This window comes from Pogona vitticeps, chromosome 1 (assembly GCF_051106095.1).
Source record: "Pogona vitticeps strain Pit_001003342236 chromosome 1, PviZW2.1, whole genome shotgun sequence".
In the NCBI taxonomy this organism is placed as follows: Eukaryota; Metazoa; Chordata; class Lepidosauria; order Squamata; family Agamidae; genus Pogona; species Pogona vitticeps.
This window is the reverse complement of record NC_135783.1, coordinates 175,346,303-175,368,810: the sequence shown is the minus strand read 5'-3', so window position 1 is coordinate 175,368,810 and position 22,508 is coordinate 175,346,303. Positions and strand designations below refer to the sequence as shown.

Below are 22,508 nucleotides of genomic sequence, written 5' to 3'. Positions count from 1 at the left end.
TCCCATGTTTCGTTTGTCGTCCATTTTGCCTACTTCCACCTAAAGCGGATTGCCCAACTGAGTCCCTACGTTGACACCAGGTCCCTCATCAAGTTGGTTCATGCATTGGTAGTCTCGAGATTAAATTACTGCAATGCCCTCCACGTGGAGCTGCCCTTGGGGCTGCTACAGAGACTTCAACAGGTCCAGAACTTGGCAGCCAGACTATTGAGTGAGGTTAGACAATGCCAAGATATCTCCCCCAACAGGGCTGCCTTGCACTGGTTACCTGTTTGCTTCTGTTCCAGCTTCAAGGTGGAGGTGTTAACCTATATGGCCCTCAACAGTTTGGGTCCTCAATATCTGGCCAAACACCTTCTTCCGGTTAGGTCTGCCCATCCAGTAAGATCATCTCAGGCAGGGCGGCTGAGAGTCTTGACCCTGAGAGAGGCCTGGAAAATGACCATCAGAAATTGGGCCTTCTCAGCGGTAGCTCAGCAATTGTGGAGTAGCCTCCGCCTGGCCACTTCACTGGGCCCCTGTTAAAAACTACTAAAAACCTGGTTATTTAGACAGGCCTTCCCAGATCAAATAACATCCTGATGCAATAGTGCTTCCAAAAACGTAACATCTAAACTACCATCATGTTTTTATGTTACTTCATTTTATGACGTTTCTTGTTTTATTTTATGGTATTTTTGTTTTGCACTTCTATAATTTATGAATGTTATGTTTTGTGGTTATGTTATTGTTACTGCTTGGTTCTTGTAAACCGCCCAGAGTGGCCTTGGCTGCCAGATGGGTGGTATAAAAAATCAAATAAATAAATAAACAAACAAACAAATTAATTAATTCATGCGAAAATGACAGGCCCAAAGAACTTGTCCAGGGCACTTTATAAAAAAAATATGGAACCACCTTTGAACAGTCCAAGTGCTTATACTTCCAGTGATGCCTAGGCACCAGGCTCTCTCTGGCAGCTCTTTCTGCCAGTCCTGGTGTGGGGTGGCTTTCTGTCGTTGACAAAACTGTACTCCCTTCCTGCTCAGTAATCCTTTCATCCAGTGTTTCATACTTGACTCTAGGACAGGACACAAATGAGAGGGCTGAGCCCTGGAGAGTCTGGTGCGGAAGATTATGCCCTTAGACAAAAGGCCAGTTTGGATGACTCAGTAAGCCTGGGGTGTGCAGGGACACCAGCTTATCCATTATAATCAGTATGCGAGCGCAGCCCAGTTACTCCTGTTTGCAATGGAAGCAAGTGAACAAACAACAGATCTTCATTCTGTGGCTTGGTTCACTCAAATGGGACAGCTTTCTGTCCTCCCTCAACAAACCAGAAAAAGAATCCAGATCTTATTTGTTTCTCTGGTTTGTTGAGAGAGAAATAAACCAGGGAAGAGAAAGAAAAAAACCCATCTTCAGATGACACAACAGAACATGGACAAAAGCTCTCTGGTTCATTTGGCCACTCCTGCCGCAAGTGGCTCGCTGACAAATTAGGGCTCTGATGTTTTCCTTTTATCTTCCAAACTGGGACAAGGTCATGAAGATCAATAAATACATTATTCATTATTATTCCACAGTTCTGGAGCTTCCTTACCCTGGAGACTTGCCCACAGCATCTTTTGGAAGAACTACCAAATCTTTTACAATTAGTAGCCACAAATGTGCAGGCATTTTATGCTTTGTTTGCCTGCCTACCCTCAAATAACAGTTCTCAGGCTCCTTTGGTGGAATTAAAGGCTATATATGCATAGTTTACTTTTGGAAGTGTAATAAATATAAGAGCCTACACTGTGCGACACATGAATGCATTGGGCTAGTAGGGCTAGTACCCAATGCCATTTACAAGCTTGCTGGAAGTGCCCCCATTAATTTCAACATGTAGGGGCACTGCAACTGGAGAATAGGAATATGCTCCATCAGACAGATCTTCAAAAAAAAAAAACCGACACCATTGTAAAGGTGTAGTATCTTGAACCGAATATTGTCCGTCCATCTCCTTCTAAAAATAAATGGATTGTTTTTATATTTTCCTTTTGTTCATTCTGTAATCTTGAGGCATGGAAAAAGCAGAATGTCAGTCAAAGAAAGTAGAAAGAAGAAGAAATGCATAGAACCAAAAGACCAGGGAAAATATCTCAACCCATACAGACATTTTCTCTTCTTGGCTACAAGATGTTCTCTTCAACCCAAAGATTCTTCTCAGATCCTTAGCATGTCACAGTAATGCTACTTTCATTTGCCTTTCAGGGCAAAATGGCAGCAAAGAAAGCATCTAGAGCCTCTGACACTATACTGAAGATAAAGTTGATTTGAATCATTAGCCAATCAACACCTTGCTACAACAGCTTATTTAAAACTTGAAATTTTTAACCTCATCCCAGTTCTACCTACCCTGTAATGCTGAAGAAAGTGCCACAGATAGCATCAGAAAATAGTTATTGTAAGAGATCCCCTTAAGCAATAAAATTAATTTGACCTATTTTATTACTGAATTATTACTCCCACACAAATCCTCTACAGTAGATATTTATCAGTGTTGACATTTGTGAACCAGTGATGCAGTCTCTGTAGCAGGCAGTTTTCTTTATCAAAGGTGCTCTGAGAACTGATGTAAACAACTTGATGACAGCCTAATCAGAATCTTGCCCTACAGTATTCTGCAACCCGCATTCCACATATATCATAAATTATACAAGTCAATACAAAAATATCTAAATTTGCTTACTTTATGTATTAAAAATTGCTCAAGTGCCTGAACAATTTTCACATCAACATTACAACTTTAGCAGATGATGATAAAGATAGGGATGCTGGTGGAGGAGGAGAGGTGTGGAAAATGAGAAGTCCATAAAGAGAACATATGATTAGAGGTCATAAGGATGAAGGCATTTAGAGCTCTGAAGTTTGATTTTGCAAACACCAGACCATTTTTCAGCTACTTCCTGCAAAGTTCCATTGCTGAGTCTATGGAGTCTAAAATGCAGAGCAGCAACACAGAGTAAAACTGAACAAGTGCAGAAATGCAAATCTACCGGTATATTTTTCTACTAGTGCATTTTTGTTTTCCTAGGAGGTCTATGTTTGAACTGAGTTAATTTAAAAAATTAAGAGACGTTGAGTCCCTGCCATTATGTTTTCCTCTGTCTCCTTGTTCTTCTCTGTCCTACAGCCTAAAGTCACTGAATTGTGTCCTGATTTAGGTGCAAGCAATTGGACTACTGGACAGAGATTTCTATGCCCTGTCATCTCTTAGAAGTCCTCCTAAAATACCACATACTACACTGAGGGTTAGAGGACCCTACCAAATGGGATAGACCACAATGATGAAGGGACAGATACAATGTCACGTTTTATACTGTTCCACAATGTTGGCAGTGCACTTTTATATATGTCTACTAAGAGGTTAGAAATAAACCCACTGAGTTCAATAGGGCTTCATATGAGGCAACTGCAACTTACCTTACTAAACTTTTCATTTAAACATGCAGTCCTGACCACGTTATTCAGCTTTGTACATTTCCAGGAATTATTAGATTGCGGCTGAAATCCAATAGTAAATTGCAGCTTGAGTAGGTCCATTGAATCAATGGAACCTAAGGAGGAGCTGTACATTCCTGGAGCAACAGGCCTACTCTATTTGTGACTTACTACTGGATTTCAGCCTATGAAGAGCCTTCAACATTTTTCTCATATGACCTGTTTAAATAATTAAGGCATTATATGAATCTCATTTTTGTAGAAACTCTGAGGATCTCAGAAGCCTCTCAGAACCCTGCAAGCATTACTCATCTCTGGTTCTTGGTTCAAGAGTTTCACATTTTCAATTTTTTTTTATGAAACCCATGACATTTATGCAGCAAGAAACAATACTGCACTAGTGGAGAAAGGTCCACGATACAGGCTAGAGACATATGCTAGAACCTATATTAAGGCTTATGCTGGGACAAATTAATGTTAGCAAAAAATAAAGCCCTGTACTTTCCCATCACTCTTGCATCTTCAGGTCATCCAGCACAGATGGTCTAAGTGCTGTTTGTTGTGTCAGGTGCCACTACATGTTTAGGACAACTTGTAACTTCAATTATTGACATATACAGAAAGTAACAAAGACAACTTTAAGAGTAACAAGTTTCTAAGAACAAGGAAAGAATATAGGATAAATGTTGAACCTGCTGAGTTTTTTGATCTGGATTTCTAGAAATGTTCACAATTCTAATGAATCTATAAATTATTACTTTCAGAACTGCATTATAGTTTGTATATTGATGTATATTTTCCTAGAAAATGTACTCTGGGGCCATTACAACTATAGTCACACCACTACAGTTTCCATTTTCCATTCCCCATTGGTGTATGCAATATTGCTGCAGGACACCTTCCAGATACCACTAGAAGTGATATCCAAACTTTTCAACTTCTGGCTCCCTTGACTTACTGGCCACGGCTCCCCCAATATACTTTGGGTGAGAGAAGAGAGTGGGGAAGTCCAGGCTGAGTAGTACTCCGCAGATTATATGGTGCCCCGGATGGGTTTCTTGGCACCCCAAAGTGCCACATCACACAGGGAACCACTGCACTTTCTCAAAACAGAACTTCCATTTTATATTTTCCAAAATGCCAAGATCACAACAGAGGAAGAGAGACTCAAGCTGGGAGAATGAGAAGCATGTTAAGGGGAATCTCACTATTCAACCGTGAACTGAATGAACACTCAGTCCAGGGTGGCAGCCAGGAGGGCATTTACACAGTTAACCCCTGGAGCTGATTTGGCCACACTAATACATATCTTAGTTACATCCAGTTTGCATTACAGTCACACACTATGTAGTACAGAACTTGGAAAGAAACTGGAATCTTTCAAGGAACTATTTGGAAAATTGTTAACAACAGAACCAAAATAAAATTGGTAAAGACAGAAAGTAAAAGGTGACAGAAATAGGACTGGAGACTTAAATGTATATTTTCAGTTACTTATAAGAGAACTAGTACAATAATTATTACAAACACACACAAAGGAAAAACAAGAGGTGTCTTCCATAAGATCCAAGAAACAGAAAAGAAATGTGAACCAAAATTAGGGATGGTGAATGATCAATGGAGAAATGTATGATCTGATCAAGACAGAGTAGAGAGAAGTAAACAGTATAATTGCACAGAAGAGTTGCAAGGATGGCAGAACTATTCAGATACAAATAATTTGATGAAAAATTCGCAAATCTAAAAAGTTGCTCTCAAAACTGGTGAAACAACATAAGTAATCAAGAGTAGACCAACACAACTATTCCAAGCTACAGAGAATGAGAATCTATCAAAATCCTGGTAAGAATGCACCAACACATATGGAAAACAAAGCAATGGCCACAGACTGGAAATCTCCAATATACATTCAAATCCGAAAGAAAAAAGAGAAATTGTCCTACCTATAGGACCATAACACTAATCTACCAAAATAAAAATCAAATATTATAGGTCACGCTAGAGCATGATGGTTTGAATCAATGGAACGTACGGAGGTGCTGACTCATTAAATCCCCATTGATTCACTAGGCGCACTCCAATGTGATCTACTATGCTAAGCAACAGGATTTTGGCCACAGAGTTTCTTTAAGTTAGAAATGATTCTATTAGCAGATAACATTGTCATTATTTTTTATTGTTGCAATTAATTATATTTTACCTGTATGACTTTTGAAACTTTAGTTGGCCCTTTATTTAGAGAGAGGCAGTATATAAATAAAATTAACCAGTGAGGAATGGATAAATGGGTGTCTCGCATTAACCAGCTTATTGGTTCCCTCCCTCTTCACCACACTAAAGCCTTGTCATTACAGTTTGTTGTTGGTTTTTTTATTGATATTTATATGGAATTTATGAACCATGAACAGGTACTTGAACTGCTATTTACTCCTGTTTTTTAATTTTTTACCAGTCCTACCTATGCGCACTAAGAAGTAAATCCAGTATATTTATACCTTATAACTGCTCCCATACAGTGTGATCCCATGCACATTTCAACAGAAGAAAATCCTACTGAGCTGAATGGAATTCCTTCCAGGTAATGTGCTTAGAACTCAACCTTAATTCAGTAGTTCTAAATTCATGTTTAAAGAAGGGAAGTCTGCCCATTGATCAATGCAATGTTTCCAGGCATTGGCAACTGGACAGTTAATCCATATTCAACACACACACACACACCCCTTGCAAACTGCACCTGGCCCCTTTTGACAAACCAGAAGTGATTGGTTTCCCTGCTGTTCTGGAGTAAAACAAGAGACAGAGGGGCACACCTTGTAATAGATAAGGATCAAGACCCCCTCCTGGGCTTGTGGAGGTATTATATCCTTTCTGGAAATGTGATGGAGGAAACTCCAGGAGTTGGCCTAAATTCTTGAAATCTGTGAACTGTAAAATTACCGCCTCTGATTTCAAGCCTCTCTCTCTTAAAAAAAATAATAATAAGTGGGCAACAGAATATAAGTAATGCTGATGCTGCACCAAGAATTGGGCTACAATTTGCTGTCTTCATTAGAGCCCCGTACCAAAGACAGCATTCTGTAGCAGCCCCCCAACTGTGCAAATCCTTCCTCAAGGAGAAGGAGAGAGCTCTTTGTTTTAAATCACAATTAGGATGAGAAATAAAATTTGCAATGTTTAGTCAGGTTGCTAGACTACCTTTATTTTGTGATTGTAATTTGTTGAATCCATTGCACTGTTCTACTGTTGTTCTAAATTGCCAAAAGCCGTAATTAGGCAAAAATATATATACCTATTCTAGGCAGAATCCTATTGGAAGTAAAAGCTGTGATATAAATTGCACAGTAAATTGCTGCTAGTTGACAAGTTGCTGCTTCCTTCTCTAGTCATTCACCAACTCAGATGACTGGTGCGCAACAAGGTATGCAAACACTGACTTTTTAACTCCCAGCAAATCGCAGGAGCAGTTTAGATCACTGTACTTACACCAGTATAACTAACCAATAGGATTTTACCTTTTAAAGAAATATTACAGATATATAATGCTAGAGAAAATCTTTTTTAAAAAAAATCATTGCAATTAATTAAATTGTCTATTACAGATGGTCTGGAGAGGCTACTCAAGACAGTCAATGAAGTAAATAAATAGAACTGTCTGAAAATCAGTGTTATGAAAACCATCTTCATGCTAACCAGTAAAAAAGCAAACATCCAAGGAAAAACAGTTAAAGATTCAAATGAAAGTATGAAGCATGTTGGGCAACTGAGACTGAACGGAATGATCCCTTAGAGCAGTGGTTCTTAACCTTTGTTACTCGGATGTTTTTGAACTGCAACTCCCAGAAACTCCAGCCAGCATACGTAGTTGGTGGTGAAGGCTTCTGGGAGTTGCAGTCCAAAACTCCTGAGTAACCCAAGGTTAAGAACCAGTGTCTTAGAGAGTACAGCCTCACAACAGAAGTCAGAACAGAGATTGCCTAGAACAGCTTCCTTTTGGTGAAGAAGGTAACCTTGAAATTGGCTTTGAGAGTGCATTTTGTCCAGTTCTGCATCCACTACATGGCGCAGAATCATGGAATTTATTTTTAAAAAATGTATAGAAGCATTCAAAATGTGGATTTATTGCTGAAATGAAACAAACTTCTAAACCAAGAGGGTGACCAACAATCAAAATATTAAAGCAAGTGATTAAAGACAAACCAAATCATGAAACCTAAAACGCAGAAAACTAGGAACACTCCGATTATTGTTTGGAGGAAAATCAATGGGAGAAAAAGTACAGGAAGCAGAAGTTACTGGCTGAAGAACTGGGCAGACTGGTTTGGATACAGCACAATATCGTTGTATTTAGAGCTGCTGCATCCAATGTGAGGAAAGATAGTCACAGCGAGTACTGTCTAGCCTCCAGTGGGAGAGGAAGAAGAAGAATTAAGCCCCCTCCTTCTGAATTTTCTACTCTACTCAGGCTGCTTCATGGGTCATGTTCTAAAACACCGAAAACCGTGTTCTGCTGAGAAAGGAGCAACCATATATTTCTTTGCATGTATATATGAGCACATGCACACTATAATTTCACTTCTATTACTAGTAAGCTGTATTTAACAAGCATTACACCCAGTAATGAAATTTGACAAACTTATGGTGTGAGGGAAGAAATAGTCTCAAACAAGTTTTACAGCATTGCTGTACAATTACAGTATGCAAATGAAGTGGAATCATGTCAAATGCCTGCAGATGAGTCATGTCTGGTGTAATGATCCTGCAAGGGAGAGACAGTTCCAGATAACTGTTAACCAAATAAGAAGCCCTGCTCTTGAGAGACCAATTTAAAGGGGAAGAAGGGTGCAGAGAAATTTAGTAAGTTCATCTTGTAAAAGCCAATAGTTTGTAGATGTCTTGTTAGCATTTTGTATGACATACTAGTAAGAAAAAAGGAGGAAATATGTAGGCGGTGGGACTGTGTATTTTCTCTCTCCATCTTTCTCATTCTCACCCACTGACCCTTACCAGCGTGCCAGAACGACAACTGTACATAATGGTATTTTTCCTGAATAGGTAAGTATAAGATTACACTGTATACTTTATTGGGTGTTCTGAAAAAGCTGTACGTTCTGACATCTGAGAAACATGAGGCACATTTAAGTTTAACCAATTGGTCATCTTGTTTATTAAGACTTTGATATGTACCTCCCTAAAGCTCAAATCTTCTTTCACATTTACTAAATAAAATATGACTAAATGTAGTCATATATTTTAATTTTTAACCATTATACATGACTATATTATAAAATGGTCCTAAGGATGATCTTACAAATTTAACAAGCTAAAATTCAAAACAGCGTAATTACTAAAATGATCACAATTAAGTCAAATCACAATCCAATAAATTACTGAATACAATGTAACAATAAAATAACAACAGTCCTTTAAGTCTGCCTTACCTCCAGAAAACATGCCCAAATGGAAATGTTTTAACTTCCAAAAATCTGTCAATATGAAGACCTTCCCACATCTGTTGTGCTTTTGTCTGATCTGGGTTCAAGACCACTGCACCCCAGAACATCAAGGAGTTCCACGTGACACTAGCCATTAAAAGACCAAGCTAGACACAAGATCTCTTGATCTTTCATTTATTCACACAACTGTCCCATTCATGTTGTGGTGTCATTCATGTAAATTACAATAAAGAGCTTATTTTATCTTAAGTTCCTTATGCAGGTAAATTGTCATATACCACCTCCACATAGTTCCTGCCTTCAGACACTTTGCTCCTCACTGCAGACATAGGGAGAAATAGTGACTGTCCCCTTTACAACAGGTTTGGCTGGAAAACACCAAAACAAGCTTGTTCAAACAGCTGAATGAACAGCCACTATGTGGTATTACTCTGGGTGATTTAGCAGGGTGTGTCTGAAACTAACAGGATGACTGTTACATGGAGGTACGGGGGGGGGGGGGGGAGGGTGTGACAGGCCCTGTGCTTTATTACAAGGCAATCTCCCCCAAAACCCATTAATGTGAATGTAATCGTACCACAGAACTCCACCTTCACTGTAACCTTCAAGGAGAGAGAGGAGCGGTTTAATATCTAAGCAAGTGACACATGGGAAGTACTGTACTCAAAGGGCTTTATAGAGTTTACTTATTTGCAAGAATCAGTAGCCAAGAATGGGAGGGAAAGAATTTCCCTCTTTAATTTAATTAATTTGTTTGGTAGTTGTGTCATCTGCAAGCCACAACTGCTGAAATTCCCTCTTCCAATATATACCTATCAAAGGTTCAGCAGCTCTGTCTTCGTTTTCACGCGCTTTCTCTTCTATTGGACTGTTCTAATTGCTTTCTCATGTTTGTTGCGGTTTTGCCTAAAGCACCACTTTGAGACACAAACATCTGTGTGTATATTCGCGAAGGCTTTCATGGCCGGAATCTAATGGTGGTTGTGGGTTTTCCGGGCTCTTTGGCCGTGTTCTGAAGGTTGTTCTTCCTAACGTTTCGCCAGTCTCTGTGGCCGGCATCTTCAGAGGACTCTGTGCTGTCCTCTGAAGATGCCGTCCACAGAGACTGGTGAAACGTTAGGAAGAACAACCTTCAGAACACGGCCAAAGAGCCCGGAAAACCCACAACAACCATTTGTGTGTGTATTTATCTTTTGTTTTTATTTATTTCGTTTAAATTGCATTCTTCTCCTAACACAAAGGACGTAAGGTGACTAGCAAAATGTTTCAAAAATACATACCACTAAAAACAAAAGAACTCAAGGGTTCTCACCCCATCCCCTGCTCCCAAAGGAACAGCCTACCTGCAGAGGTAGAGCCAAGGATCCACCACGTACAGGAATAGGATTAATAGAAAACAGAAAGTTGGCAGTTACAGGAGAGAGGAGAGAAAAGGGAGTGTACCTGGAGTTCAACTAAAGAGCAGCCTCAGTGAGCAGCAAAGCTGCGACAGCGAATGTCTCAGAATCTCTGGATTGGCTGCCTGTCCTGTTGGCTTCGCTTGGATTTTTTGAAGATCCCATGCGTGAAAGGCCATGCAACAAAAGCATGCGTCCTGTGTGTCCCTGCCTCCTGACAGGATGATGCGATCTTGCTCCATGTTCCAGACAGACAGCTGTACCTTCCTACGGGACACTCCCTTTCATCCGCCTCACCCGCTCTGGGTTTTGGTTTTTCTTTTCCAACTGACACTCAGCATTCCAGGGCTCCTGAACAATCCTCACGGGCCTGCCTTTTGGAGGTGGTTTGCCCTTTTCATTTTTGTGGTTAGAATGTACTGCTCCTTTGCAAAACCCAGGATTCGTCTGGGCAGGACGATCTCTCTCTCTTATTTCTTAGTGAGCACACTCTGGTTTCAATCCCATTACGACTCACCTGCTGCATTAGTTATTAGAGAAACAGATGATGGAGACGCTGTGTGCCACCAGTGTTCTCTGTCAAAGGAAAACTAAATGCTGTCTGCCTGTCCTGGGAGCCTCTCCTGCCCAAACGTGATGGGCGAGCATGTAAACAGTATATCTGCACTACAGTTTGTGTGCAATTTGCTAGTTCATCAGCCCGCATAGTCAAAGCTATGGTTTTTCCTCTAGTGATGTATGGAAGTGAGAGCTGGACCATAAAAAAAGCTGACCGCCAAAGAATTGATGCTTTTGAATTGTGGTGCTGGAGGAGGCTCTTGAGAGTCCCCTGGACTGCAAGGAGAACAAACCTATCAATTCTAAAGGAAATCAACCCTGAGTGCTCATTGAAGCTAAGGCTCCAATACTTTGGCCATCTCATGAGAAGAGAAGAATCCTTGGAAAAGACCTTGATGTTGGGAAAGTGTGAAGGCAAGAGGAGAAGGGGACGACAGAGGATGAGATGGTTGGACAGTGACATCGAAGCAACCAATATGATTTGACACAACTCCAGAAGGCAGTGGAAGACAGGAGGGCCTGGTGTGCTCTGGTCCATGGCGTCACAAAGAGTCAGACACAACTAAACGACTAGACAACGACAGACTGCAAAGCTTGCAAAAGGATTTCAGCAAGAAGATACACACATATTCGCTTCATTCAGGTGTTAAAAACACACAGAACCCTCAGGTGTACAAGGGAGCATTCCAGCTGAACCCCTACATGAGGAAGGCAGCGTGTCTATAACAAGAGAGTTCAGCTATCCATAGAGATACTCAATGTGAGCTGGGTGTCTGATTTTTCAGGTACCTAACTTACATGGAAAACCTCCATGGATAGCTAGGGCTCTCCTTCAGACCCACCTGGTATGCAGGGGGTGGCGGATAAAAGTGATGGCAGAGAATTCTCCCATCTAAATGTGACTACCATCCCTCTGTGAGCCTCATAGATGAGCAGCAAATGGAAGACTATTCAAGGGAAATGTTGCTACATTAAGCGTGTAAAATATTTTGCCTAAATATCTTCTCCAATATACAGTACCTGGCTGTAAAGAGGTTTTCTATATATTACTTCAAGTACTGTAATATGTTATTAGAAATGCACTAACATCAAAGCGACTTATTTTTCCCAAATCAACCAAATGAACAATCATCACATACAATACGTACCCCACAAGGGATATTTTAAATTTCACACAAACACTGGCATTTCCTCAGGATTTTAACATTTCATTTAATATTATTTAATGTTTTATTGCAAAAGCAGTCTTAGAAATCACAGTACATATGCCAGCAGAATCTTGTGCCTGTATTTTACATACAGAAGCTGACAATTAATAAAAGTTGTCAATAGAAAGCAGAGAAAGAGAGTTGTGAATATATCACAACTGGAAAGGTGGGTAATGATCATGGCTGCTAAAACCTGCAGGAGAGACAGAATGAAAACAGCTGATATTATTACACAGTTAACGAAATCACTCTGGAAAGGACTGAAGCTCAGTGACCCTTATTTTATTAGAGCTGGGCCTCCACTTTTGCTTTAGAACCAGGGATATAAAAATGCATGCCTTGTTTCAGAGTTGAAATGCTGCTCGCCCTGCTGCCATTGTCAGACTTTGGCAGCAGGCCATCAACTCGAGCCGGGGCGGAGGGGGGGGGGGGGAAGTGGTCAGTGATGGCTTTGGTGGCAGCCAAAATGCACATCTCATGCATTGGATATTGCTCACCTGTTATCTAGAGCAGATCACCCTCCCTGCCCAAATAGATCAAAACAGATCAAATCACAAAGTGGCCAAGTGGCCTAATTCTCACTGAGGCAGTAGATTGCGGGTAGAGGTTCACGTGACAGAGCAGTCTTTCAAGTAACACAATCGGTACCCTAGAAAACAGTATGCTAACAGGGCCCGCCCTGCCATTAGAGAAAGTGGGGTAACCACTTTAGGCAGCAGATGTTGAGGGCCTGGAAGAAGCAGCCAGCTGGCAGGATCTTGGTTAACAGAGCGCCATGCTTCAGGCAGCCTGCCCTGGACCCCCAAGCTATCCTGCTGCCCTCACATCTAGGGGAGGCTGCTGTCCTGTGGCGAACATTGAAGTGAGGTTTCCTGCCAGTCTGGTTGGCTTTTGTATGTGGAACGGAACAGGATGAGATTGGGAGGGGAATCTTCTTCCTCTTTTTATATGGGCCCTATGCACAAAATAAATATATAAATACCAACACAACCTTTTTTTTAAAAAAATTGAATAGCATCCAGTCATGTGAGGCCCCACCTGCAGCGAGACATTTCTACAGTCCAGACCAAGGTCCCTAGAATATCAATGGGAACAAATCCAAGGCACCAAGTAAGGAAAGGGAGTTTACAAACAGGAGCTGACAACTCATAGAAGTTACCAGTACAAAATATCCAACAACTGCAGCAGAGCAAAGAGCATTGGTTGAGACAAGCAGCCTTCAAGGGCAAGCTGCAAACAAAGAAAGACTTCAAGTCAGACACCAATCTGACCTGGGGAAGGGCTGTATCAAACTCAGAAGATAACACGACTATCACAGCACAGTGTAAGAGAGGGAAGGATGGTGGGCCCTCTTCTAGGCTCCTAACAGGATACAACTAATGCACGTGTCAAACTCAAGGCCCGCCTAGTTATTACTTACATTATTACTAAAACCGGTAATAACCGAATGAGGATGATGATATTTAATTTGATAAAGAGTAGATACATTTATATAGTCTTACAGATAAAATTGGCCCTTTGAGGGCAACCATAACACCGATGTGGCTCAAGGTGAAATTGAGTATGACACCTCTAATGCATCAAAATAATCTGTGTACATCCATTAGACTCTGGGTGGATCTAGACCAGAGGTTCTCAGTAATCTATACATATATATGTGTAGGGGCCTACAGAAGCTGTGTAACTGAGATACAGTTTTTTATAAGAACTGCTGAGAAGCCAGTCTCTTTCAAGTCTGACGTGCTGTCTTAGGTGCCGTCTCTCCTACCACCCCTGCCATGGATTATCCACTTACAAACTCTGACATGCCAACCCTAACCTGGGGACACTCAGGATTTCTGCAAATCCCTCTTCCCTTTTCCCCACCAACTGGTAACTGTAACAGAACATAATACATTCTGTGCATGTATCAACATCCACCACTGAAGAAGTGAGATTTTTGTTTCTTTTATGTTACTGCTTATGTTTTTTGACACATCAATTTGGTGTGACGTACACAGACGGAAGGGGGGAAACTGCTGATCTGGACGATTGTTTCACAAATGTTAACAAACCACTGTGTGGTACGTAGGTTGTCCATATTGTATGTCGGGCAGGGCAGAGAAGCCTAACACTTTCCAAAACTGTAGCAAACATTGCATTACTAAGTGTGTGCTTGGGTGACACAGTAACATGCAGCTTGGAATAGGGTTATCTGCTGTCACTGGCCTGAGTCCAACTGCTGACTGTAATTAGAGTAGACCCAGGGAACTAAATGGATTTACTGAATGTTGACTCACCATTTAGCAATTGATTTGGTGTGCCTACTGTGGCTAGGACTAGCACGTGAATTTAGGCCACTAGACTCTTAATCCTTGATCTAAATGAAAATAGTTTTCTATAGTCAAAGGTGTCAGACAAGGGTGCATTTCATCCCCTTCTCTGGTCAATCTGCACGTGGGAAATATAACATCGTACAGAAAGCCAGACTAGATTCAAAAGAAGTAGGAGTGAAAAACAGGGGAAGAAACATCAATAATGTAAAAGATGCAGATGATACCATTTTACTGACAAAACTGACAAAAAGCAACAATGACTTGAGACGCCTTTTTAATGAAAGTGAAAAAAAAAAAAGTGCCAAAAGAGCAGGTCTGCAGATGAACATTAAGAAGACCAAAATCATGACTACAGAAGAACTACACAACTTTAACACCAATAATGAAGAAACTGAAATTATTAAAGATTTTGTATACCTTGGTTCAACCATCCATCCAAAAAGAGACTGTGGCTGAGAAATAAGAAGGGATGGAGACTCTGAAGGGCAGTAATGAAGGAATTAGAAAAGATTATCAAATGTAAGGATATGTCGCTGGAGACCAAGACCAAGATCATCCACACTTTTTTATTCCCAATTACTATGTACAGATGTGAAAGCTACAGGGCAGTGGTGGTGAACCTTTTTGGGTTTGCATGCCCAAATTGGGGGGAAAAAATCCCAGCGGGCAGTGTGCCACCACCACAGTAGCAGTGGCGGCGGAACCGGACGTGGTGACGGCAGAATGGAAGTGGTGTCGGAAGGGGGAATCCCGGCATGGAGATGCCTCCAGACCCCACTCCAGATCCGCCTGCCGAAGCGCCAGCACTGTGGCTGCAGCCGCCTTCTCAGGTTTGGCTGCATTGGGGGGGGGAGAGAGCTATGTGGTGACCTGTGGCTCACGTGCCGGCAGAAAGGGCTCCACATGTCAGCTGTGCCATGGGTTCACCATCGCTGCTATAGGGTAAAGAAAGCTGACAAGGAAAAAATTCTTTGAAATACGGTGATGGAGGAGAGCCTTGTGGATACCTTGGATTGCCGGAAAGATAAGCAAGCAGGTCCTTGATCAAATCAAGCCTGCTCTGTCTCTGGAGGCAAAAACGATATAACTGAGGCTGTCCTACTTTGGGCACATGATGAGAAAGCAGGATTCTCTGGAAAAAGACAATAATGCTGGGAAAGGTTGAAGGCAGCAGGAAAAGAGGGAGACAAAAATACGAGATGGATTGAATCTCTAAAGGCTTGAGCTCACAAGTGCTGAGCAGGGCTGTTGAGGTCAGGACATGCTGGAGATCGCTCATTCATAGGATCGCCATACGTTGGAGAGGACTTGATGGCACGTAACAACTCTCTATCCAGCAATATTTCCTACTACCACTCCTCACTTTTTAGATTTGCATGTAAAATCCCATAATGAATGCTCACACGCTCTTATCGTCTGGAGACAGAGAATTAAAACTAGTTCCTGTGTGCACTGTATTTCCTACTGGACATGAAAATAGGTGACAAGGCAATTTTTCTAGATTTTTAAATGTAGATTTTCATTTTAGAAAGAGTGTCTACTTAAAAAAGCACAACAGTATTCTGTTAACAACTGTCATGTCTTCTGGAGAAACCAGAAGGACCACCAACTTTACATTTGCACTGCATCCTTTTAAAACCACATAATCTGACAGCAATCTTTCTCTTCTAATACTACAACAAGCCCAAGCCAACAACTAACAAAATGTTAACTGTATTTATCATAATTTATGTTGTTCTGTAAATTTAACAAGTCTTCCACTGTTAGTGCATATCAACATCAGATCAAATCTAATGTGTCCCTAGGTTCCATCGTCGGAAACCCAAGAGATATTTTATAACTACACTTATCACATCCTATTTAATCAAACCACCCAAGATCATTCTAAAAATTCAACTTATTCATGCAACTGGGCAGGAATCAAAGCAAGGAGACAACAGCATCAAACAAGAGCATACTGAGGATTCTTGTACACGGCCAGTTTAAAGAAGGAGTCCCTGAATCAACTGTGTCATCATCACAGCCCAATCTGCCAAACATCTTGAGCCCACATCAGAGTTAGACCTCTCTTGCTACAGTCATTCAGGGCTACCCATATCACACAGAACTCAGCACAAGAACTCCACTAGGAACAATGGATGAATCTTTTGTTCCGTGAAAGCCAATGAATGGGTGGTTCATTCAATATTTACATGCATCTGGATAGACATGTCCATCCACTACTTATATTTGTTTTCAGTATTCACTTATAAAATTTCAAGAAGATATTGAAATTAATCATTCACCGAAGCATGTACAGTTCTTCTTTTATCAAAGGAGAAACACTGCTCAATAAATATAATATCATTAGTTAGCTGAAACAATTCTCATGTGGCAGGTAGGATTCCTCTCATCATAATAGAAGAGATCTTGGCTTCATCTCTAATCTAAGTATGTGATATGTAATTATAGATGTGGTAATGAAAAGATGAACCTGACAATGATGAAACATGTGCCAAAAATATTTGACCGGGAACCTTTTGGAAGCAAACCTGAAAACATTACTAGTTTAGCCAAGTCTTACTCACTTAGAATTGCCACAGGCTAATAAATATGGGAGGAAAAAACCCTTCTCCCAAGCATGTAATTTTACTATAGTTGGGTGAGAATGGTTTGTTTCTGAAGCAGTTGTTTCCCTCTCCTGTCTGGTACACACACTGTTTACAGTACATAAAAAAAAGCCAAGAAAATTGGCTGTTATGGCCTTCTTCCTTGTTTAAACTGGATACAAAAGCAGCCAGACTAAGGTACGGGGTGCTATTCTAACATGAACTAATTAAAAAAGCCTCTTTGCACATTTCCCCACTATTGTTGGAGGAATGAAATCCTGGAAGAGCAACAGAAATTTGGGAGCTATTTAAAGACAACACAATTCCTTCTCCTGTTCATCTGCCACTGCACAGTTAAGCTATAATTATCATGAATACTGGTGCAGTATGAAAACTAGCTTCTTTCATGGCTTCTTACCATGGGAGCCAGGTCTGTACAGGTGGACGATGGCACAAGTATTCGTTCATTCACTCATTCATTCATTCATTTGATTTATATACAGCTGGCAGCCAAGGCCACTCTGGTCAGTTTACTACAAATAACATAAAACTACAAAGTAACAAAATAGCAAGCAACAACAACAACAATACATAGGGATAATATTACAGTAGAGAATAGTTACTGTTGCCTGTGTGGAAACTTTGAGCAGTGCAGTGTAGCAATGTGACTCTCATAGCCTCTTGCCCTTAGTGACAAAATGAGGGGGTTTGTGGAGAACTTTTTATTTAAGAACTTGTAATGCGGCATATTGAAGGTCTAGGGAAATGTTTATTCATACTGGTCAACAGCGATAGCCAAATACACAACAGCAATGCGAGTAAAGACAGTCTACAGAACCAAAGATAGTGCACAGCTATATAGGAAACTCACAGAGGACCATAGAATTAGTAACTTAAATTGGTATTCCTTGAACTTTCTTTCCCAGGAAGTTCTTTGGATATTCGTTTCTCAGGGTTTCCCTTTGATATTCTTTCAGGATGAAGCCCAAGTATTTTATTGTTTCAGCCTACCTTTCCTAAAGTTAGAGAAGGTAGGTGATTCTACCCTTCTCATACAATGGCTGTCTTCCCACGTTTCATTAAAGGACACTATAACTGGATTTTGTTACATGTGTGAAATTCATTGCCTATTTTATATAATTACTAAATCCTAATATATATGGTTATATTTCAAAGTTGCAATGAGAGGGATCTCCACAGGGGATCCCCCTTTTCTCTGCAAGAGACGTTTTTTTCCCCCTCACCCTGAGAAATTTCAGAGGATTTCTTTGATGTTTCATAGTCATTTTTTTTTTCACAAAGAAACAACCGTCTGCACAGAATTATTACAATTTCCATGCAAGTTGGCAGGTTTCCTGCACAAGACTCCCTGAAAAGGGCACTAGGACATGAAGAATTGTTTTTTTGTGGAAAGCTAAGAAAAGGTGCTGATGCAGGGGGAAGTCTTAGCCTGACAAGATTTGGAAAATCTCCATGAATGATAGTGTTTTTTAAAAAAAAAAAATATTCTTCATGTCTGTAGAGGAGTGATAAGCCAAGTCCTGTGTTCAGCATTTCTGTATCAATCTAATGATCCTGAACGGTGAACATTTTAAAACCACAGCTACTATAGTCATGCCATCACCTGTTGTCCAAATCCAATTGCCACACAGTATGCGGTACCCTAATCATCAGAATGCACCCATCAAGCACCCTACAGTCTAAGTCTTTGTATCATCATCTTTTGTTTTAAACAGATTGTGCAATTCAAAGTCCTCACGAGAAAAGGGAGAATGCAGTTTCAAGCAAAGGATTTCTAAATTCTCGAAACAAATAATTTCCAAATATGCAGAAGAGCTGAGTAACAGAACTTACATTTTGGAGGCAGTTTCAAAATTTAGCCCCTGGCATCTCTTGGTAGGCCTCTGTCTGCAACCCTGGGGAGCCGCTGCCAGTGACTGCTAGTTAGGTGGGCCAACAATCTTAATTGCACAGTAAGGAAGCAAGTGTCCTTCCTGTGGCAAACTGAAGGCAAACAGGCTCTATTTGCCACAACTTTCATGGACTGCATCCACCATGTATCAGATGTATCAGTGGACTACAGCACTGGTTCTTAACCTTGGGTTACTCAGGCGTTTTGGACTGCAACTCCCAGAAGCCTTCACCACCAGCTGTCCTGACTGGGGTTTCTGGGAGCTGCAGTTCAAAAGCATCCAAGTAACAAAGGTTAAGAACCACTGGACTACAGTATACAAGACCATAAGCCAAATAAAACCTGTTAGCCTTAAGGATGTCACAAGATTCTTTGTTGTTTTCACAGCAACAGATTGTGAAGCAACACAGCTAACTCTCTCAAAACCTGAAGACAACTGCAGTGCCCAGATGCTTTCAAGATTGCTATGGATTCCTTGCTTCAAACCGAGCAGATCTTGGAGCAGCTGAAAACACATACATCATCTATACACAATGTGACGTCCTTCAGGTATTTTGGACTGTAACCCCTGTAAACATCAGCCAGCACAGTCAAGGGTCAGGGACAATGGCCCAAAGCCTTTGGAGGCAGTAGGTTGCCTAGCTTGGCATGTACAGAAATATAAAAAGTCCCCAAGTTCCATCCTGGTAATCTCCAGTTCTAAGGATCCAAGCGAAGAGCTCTGGGAGCACACCCTGCTTAGAAGCCTTACAAAGCTGCTTAATTTATCTAACTTTTACCCCTGGAGCGAACCCAACAACGCACTTCTGGATTAGCTGAATAAAGGATCATACTCAGGATGTGGCAGGGTCAGATCTTGTGAGGTTTAAGAGAAAAATAGGTGTCGAAATTGTAGGATACAGGACAAATGTTTCAACACTCAGATCAGAATGTGTTTCAATGCACCAGTCACACCCTATAAAGTGTTTGCATAAAGATATGTGCTTTCCATTCAATTCCGACTTATGGTGACCCTTTTCAGAATTTTCTAGGAAGAGAATACTCAGAAGTTGTTTCTTCTGAAGGCATTCTGGGACTGTGCAGCTTGCCCAAGGCATCACAGGCTCGCTCTACTTGCATGAGTAGGGAATCTAACTCCAAGCCTCTGACTCTGCAGCCAGGTACCTAAACCACTGAGCTGTCCAGCCAGCTGTAATGTAAATAACTAGCAACTTAATTAAAAACAAACAGAAGTCCTATCAAATAATTTTGATGCTATCTACCCTCACAGAGAATAGTTGGTGTGCCTGCTGCGTTTCTATGCTCAACACCCAGTAGTTATGCAACCCTGGCAAACGAACCCCTTGTGCAGTTGCTTGGGGTCAATGAAAGGTTACAGTGAATGTCTAAAGATGAACCTCTTCAGGATCACAGTCTTGAGTCCTTCGTACGCAGACAAAACTCCGGTTCCTTGTTAACTGAGTTGCATTTGTACCCATAGGACAAATCAGAGACACAAGAATGTACCCAGAAGACATATGGAAGAGCACCAAACACATGCACCCATACAACTCATCTTAAAAAGGACGAAATTAATATATCCAGCTATTTTAAATCCAGCCTATTAAATACGTATAACATTTACTGACTAGGGTTAACTAAATAGGGATAGCATTTACTAACTAGGGTTAAGAACATAGCAGATATTAGGTGTTTTAAAAGAACGAAATATTTGCCTGATTGCAACAAGATCATTTTAACTCAATAAGTGAATAGGACAGGGGTTTCATGTCTACATGATAAAAAGGATTTAAGTCAACAAGGGCTTCTTTTCTTCTCAATAATAAAAAGGAAATAAAGGAAGTGAATAGTAAAGTTTTATCACTCAATAAAATGTATACCTGAACCCCAATGCCACAGGTTTGGAACTGACTAACTGTGCTGAATTATGAAAGACTGCTATATAAAGTTCAGTCTGGAATACTAGCAATCATACTCTTTAGCAACGTGCATATAGCAACCAGATATTTCATAATAACCCTCAATTTTAAAGGCTCATAAAATCTGTGTATTACTCATAATTTGCTAGAGGACAAGAGAAATGGTTGAATATAACACCTTCCTCTCAATCAGGGCTGATATGTAGTCACATTCTCTTATTATAACAAGTTCATTCTTAAAGCTTCACCTTTTAACTATTTTTAGCAAAAATAAAAATTCACTTTACAGGAATATGTATGCAAATGCATAACCAGGAAAAGTGAACAGGTGAGGGGGGAAAGTTGTAAATTCAAGGTGCTCAATTTTATAGGTCAGATGAATATTAGATATTCGAACCAACAGCGAAATAATCCTTGATCCTTTAATGAAGTAATGTAATGTATTATATGGTGAACATCAATATTCTCTAAGTACAAGTTAAATGTTTGAAAAAGTATCACACCTAACAATGAAGAAGTCATAAAAGGAGTAAAGTTTTAGAGGTTATGGGAGGCATTCTGAAGAGCCACCAAATATAGCTTTAGATTAGTCTGGACTGATTTTGGTCTTCATTCTACCTTTGCTCTGGAACGCTGCCAAAAAGGGGCTTCAAAAGGAAATACAACAATTACTAGAATAGTCTTTGGTTTCTCCTACCTTGTTTAAGAAAGTACCAGCACCCATAAACCACCAAAGGATAACTCGGATTGACAATCCAGCTCAGGTTTAGATAAGACATTGGCATGAACAAGAGCAAATCTGCCCTGTCCCTCTATTCTTTATCAGCAAACATCGGACAAAATCAATTTATCTCCTACACCAAAGGCTTTTAAAAGGTGACTTACTGCTTGTCAAGTGACTTGGTGAGGTATGCTGCCCATTGGGTGTGCTTGAGGTGAGGTCAATTGCCATGTTGGAGTGCTCCATTTCAGGCGAAAGTTCATGGTCACCTGGCCCAAAACAAAAACAAAAAACCTATCAGCTCTATGAAGAGGGGGAGAAATGTTTGCAAGCCTAAGAACATCTGCTTGCAAAGGAGCAAAACTGTTTGACTGCTCAGTTCCCAGCATTAATAGACCCAGGCACCGCTTATTATTACTAGGGGGTCCTTGTTGTGGCCAAAATAAAAATGATTGTTTCAGAACCATAAAATTCATTGACAGTGACCTCGTAAGGAATTGGAAAGAGCAGAAAGAGCCGCTTCCTGGCTTGCCCAGCATGAAAAAAAGATTTCAGATTGCTGCCCTAGGTCAAAGCAAGAGAAACATCAGCCTGTACTTGCACCCGCTTGGTTTCATGCTTAGTCACTTAATTTTGCATAAAATGTAGAATTTTTTTTAAAAAGATGCCCCGTTTGTGCACATAGTTTCATTAAATGATCGGTTTTTAGTATTTGCAGTGACACAACCCATTTTTTTTTCTGAAAATAAGCAGTTCAGTAAAGCAGACAGAAAATATGTTTGCAACATTTTAGTTCCCAAGGAGGAAAAAAAAAGCCCCAAAAGCACAAAGGAAAATAAAATGAGTACTTACATGGCATGTATCCATCAGTAGCCTCTGCTTCCATAGTCAAAGTGCAGTGCTGCAAGGCAAAAAGTACACTGTCAAAGATGCCCTTGCTCTGTCAGCCATTAAACATCTGCGCTTCTATGC

At 40.6% G+C, this 22,508-nt stretch overlaps 1 protein-coding gene across 6 annotated transcripts in view; it reads right to left on the bottom strand.

Annotated features, from left to right (window-relative positions):
* Positions 1–22,508, bottom strand: part of IKZF2 (IKAROS family zinc finger 2) — a 141,351-nt gene that overhangs the window by 115,713 nt on the left and 3,130 nt on the right. For all 6 annotated transcript variants that reach the window (XM_020780666.3, XM_078379150.1, XM_020780668.3 and 3 more), the window contains exons 2-3: positions 22,389–22,437; positions 21,701–21,805 (exon numbers count right to left, since the gene is read on the bottom strand). In XM_020780666.3, the coding sequence (XP_020636325.2) occupies positions 21,701–21,805; positions 22,389–22,437 (154 nt within the window). The remainder of the gene's footprint in view (positions 1–21,700; positions 21,806–22,388; positions 22,438–22,508) is intronic.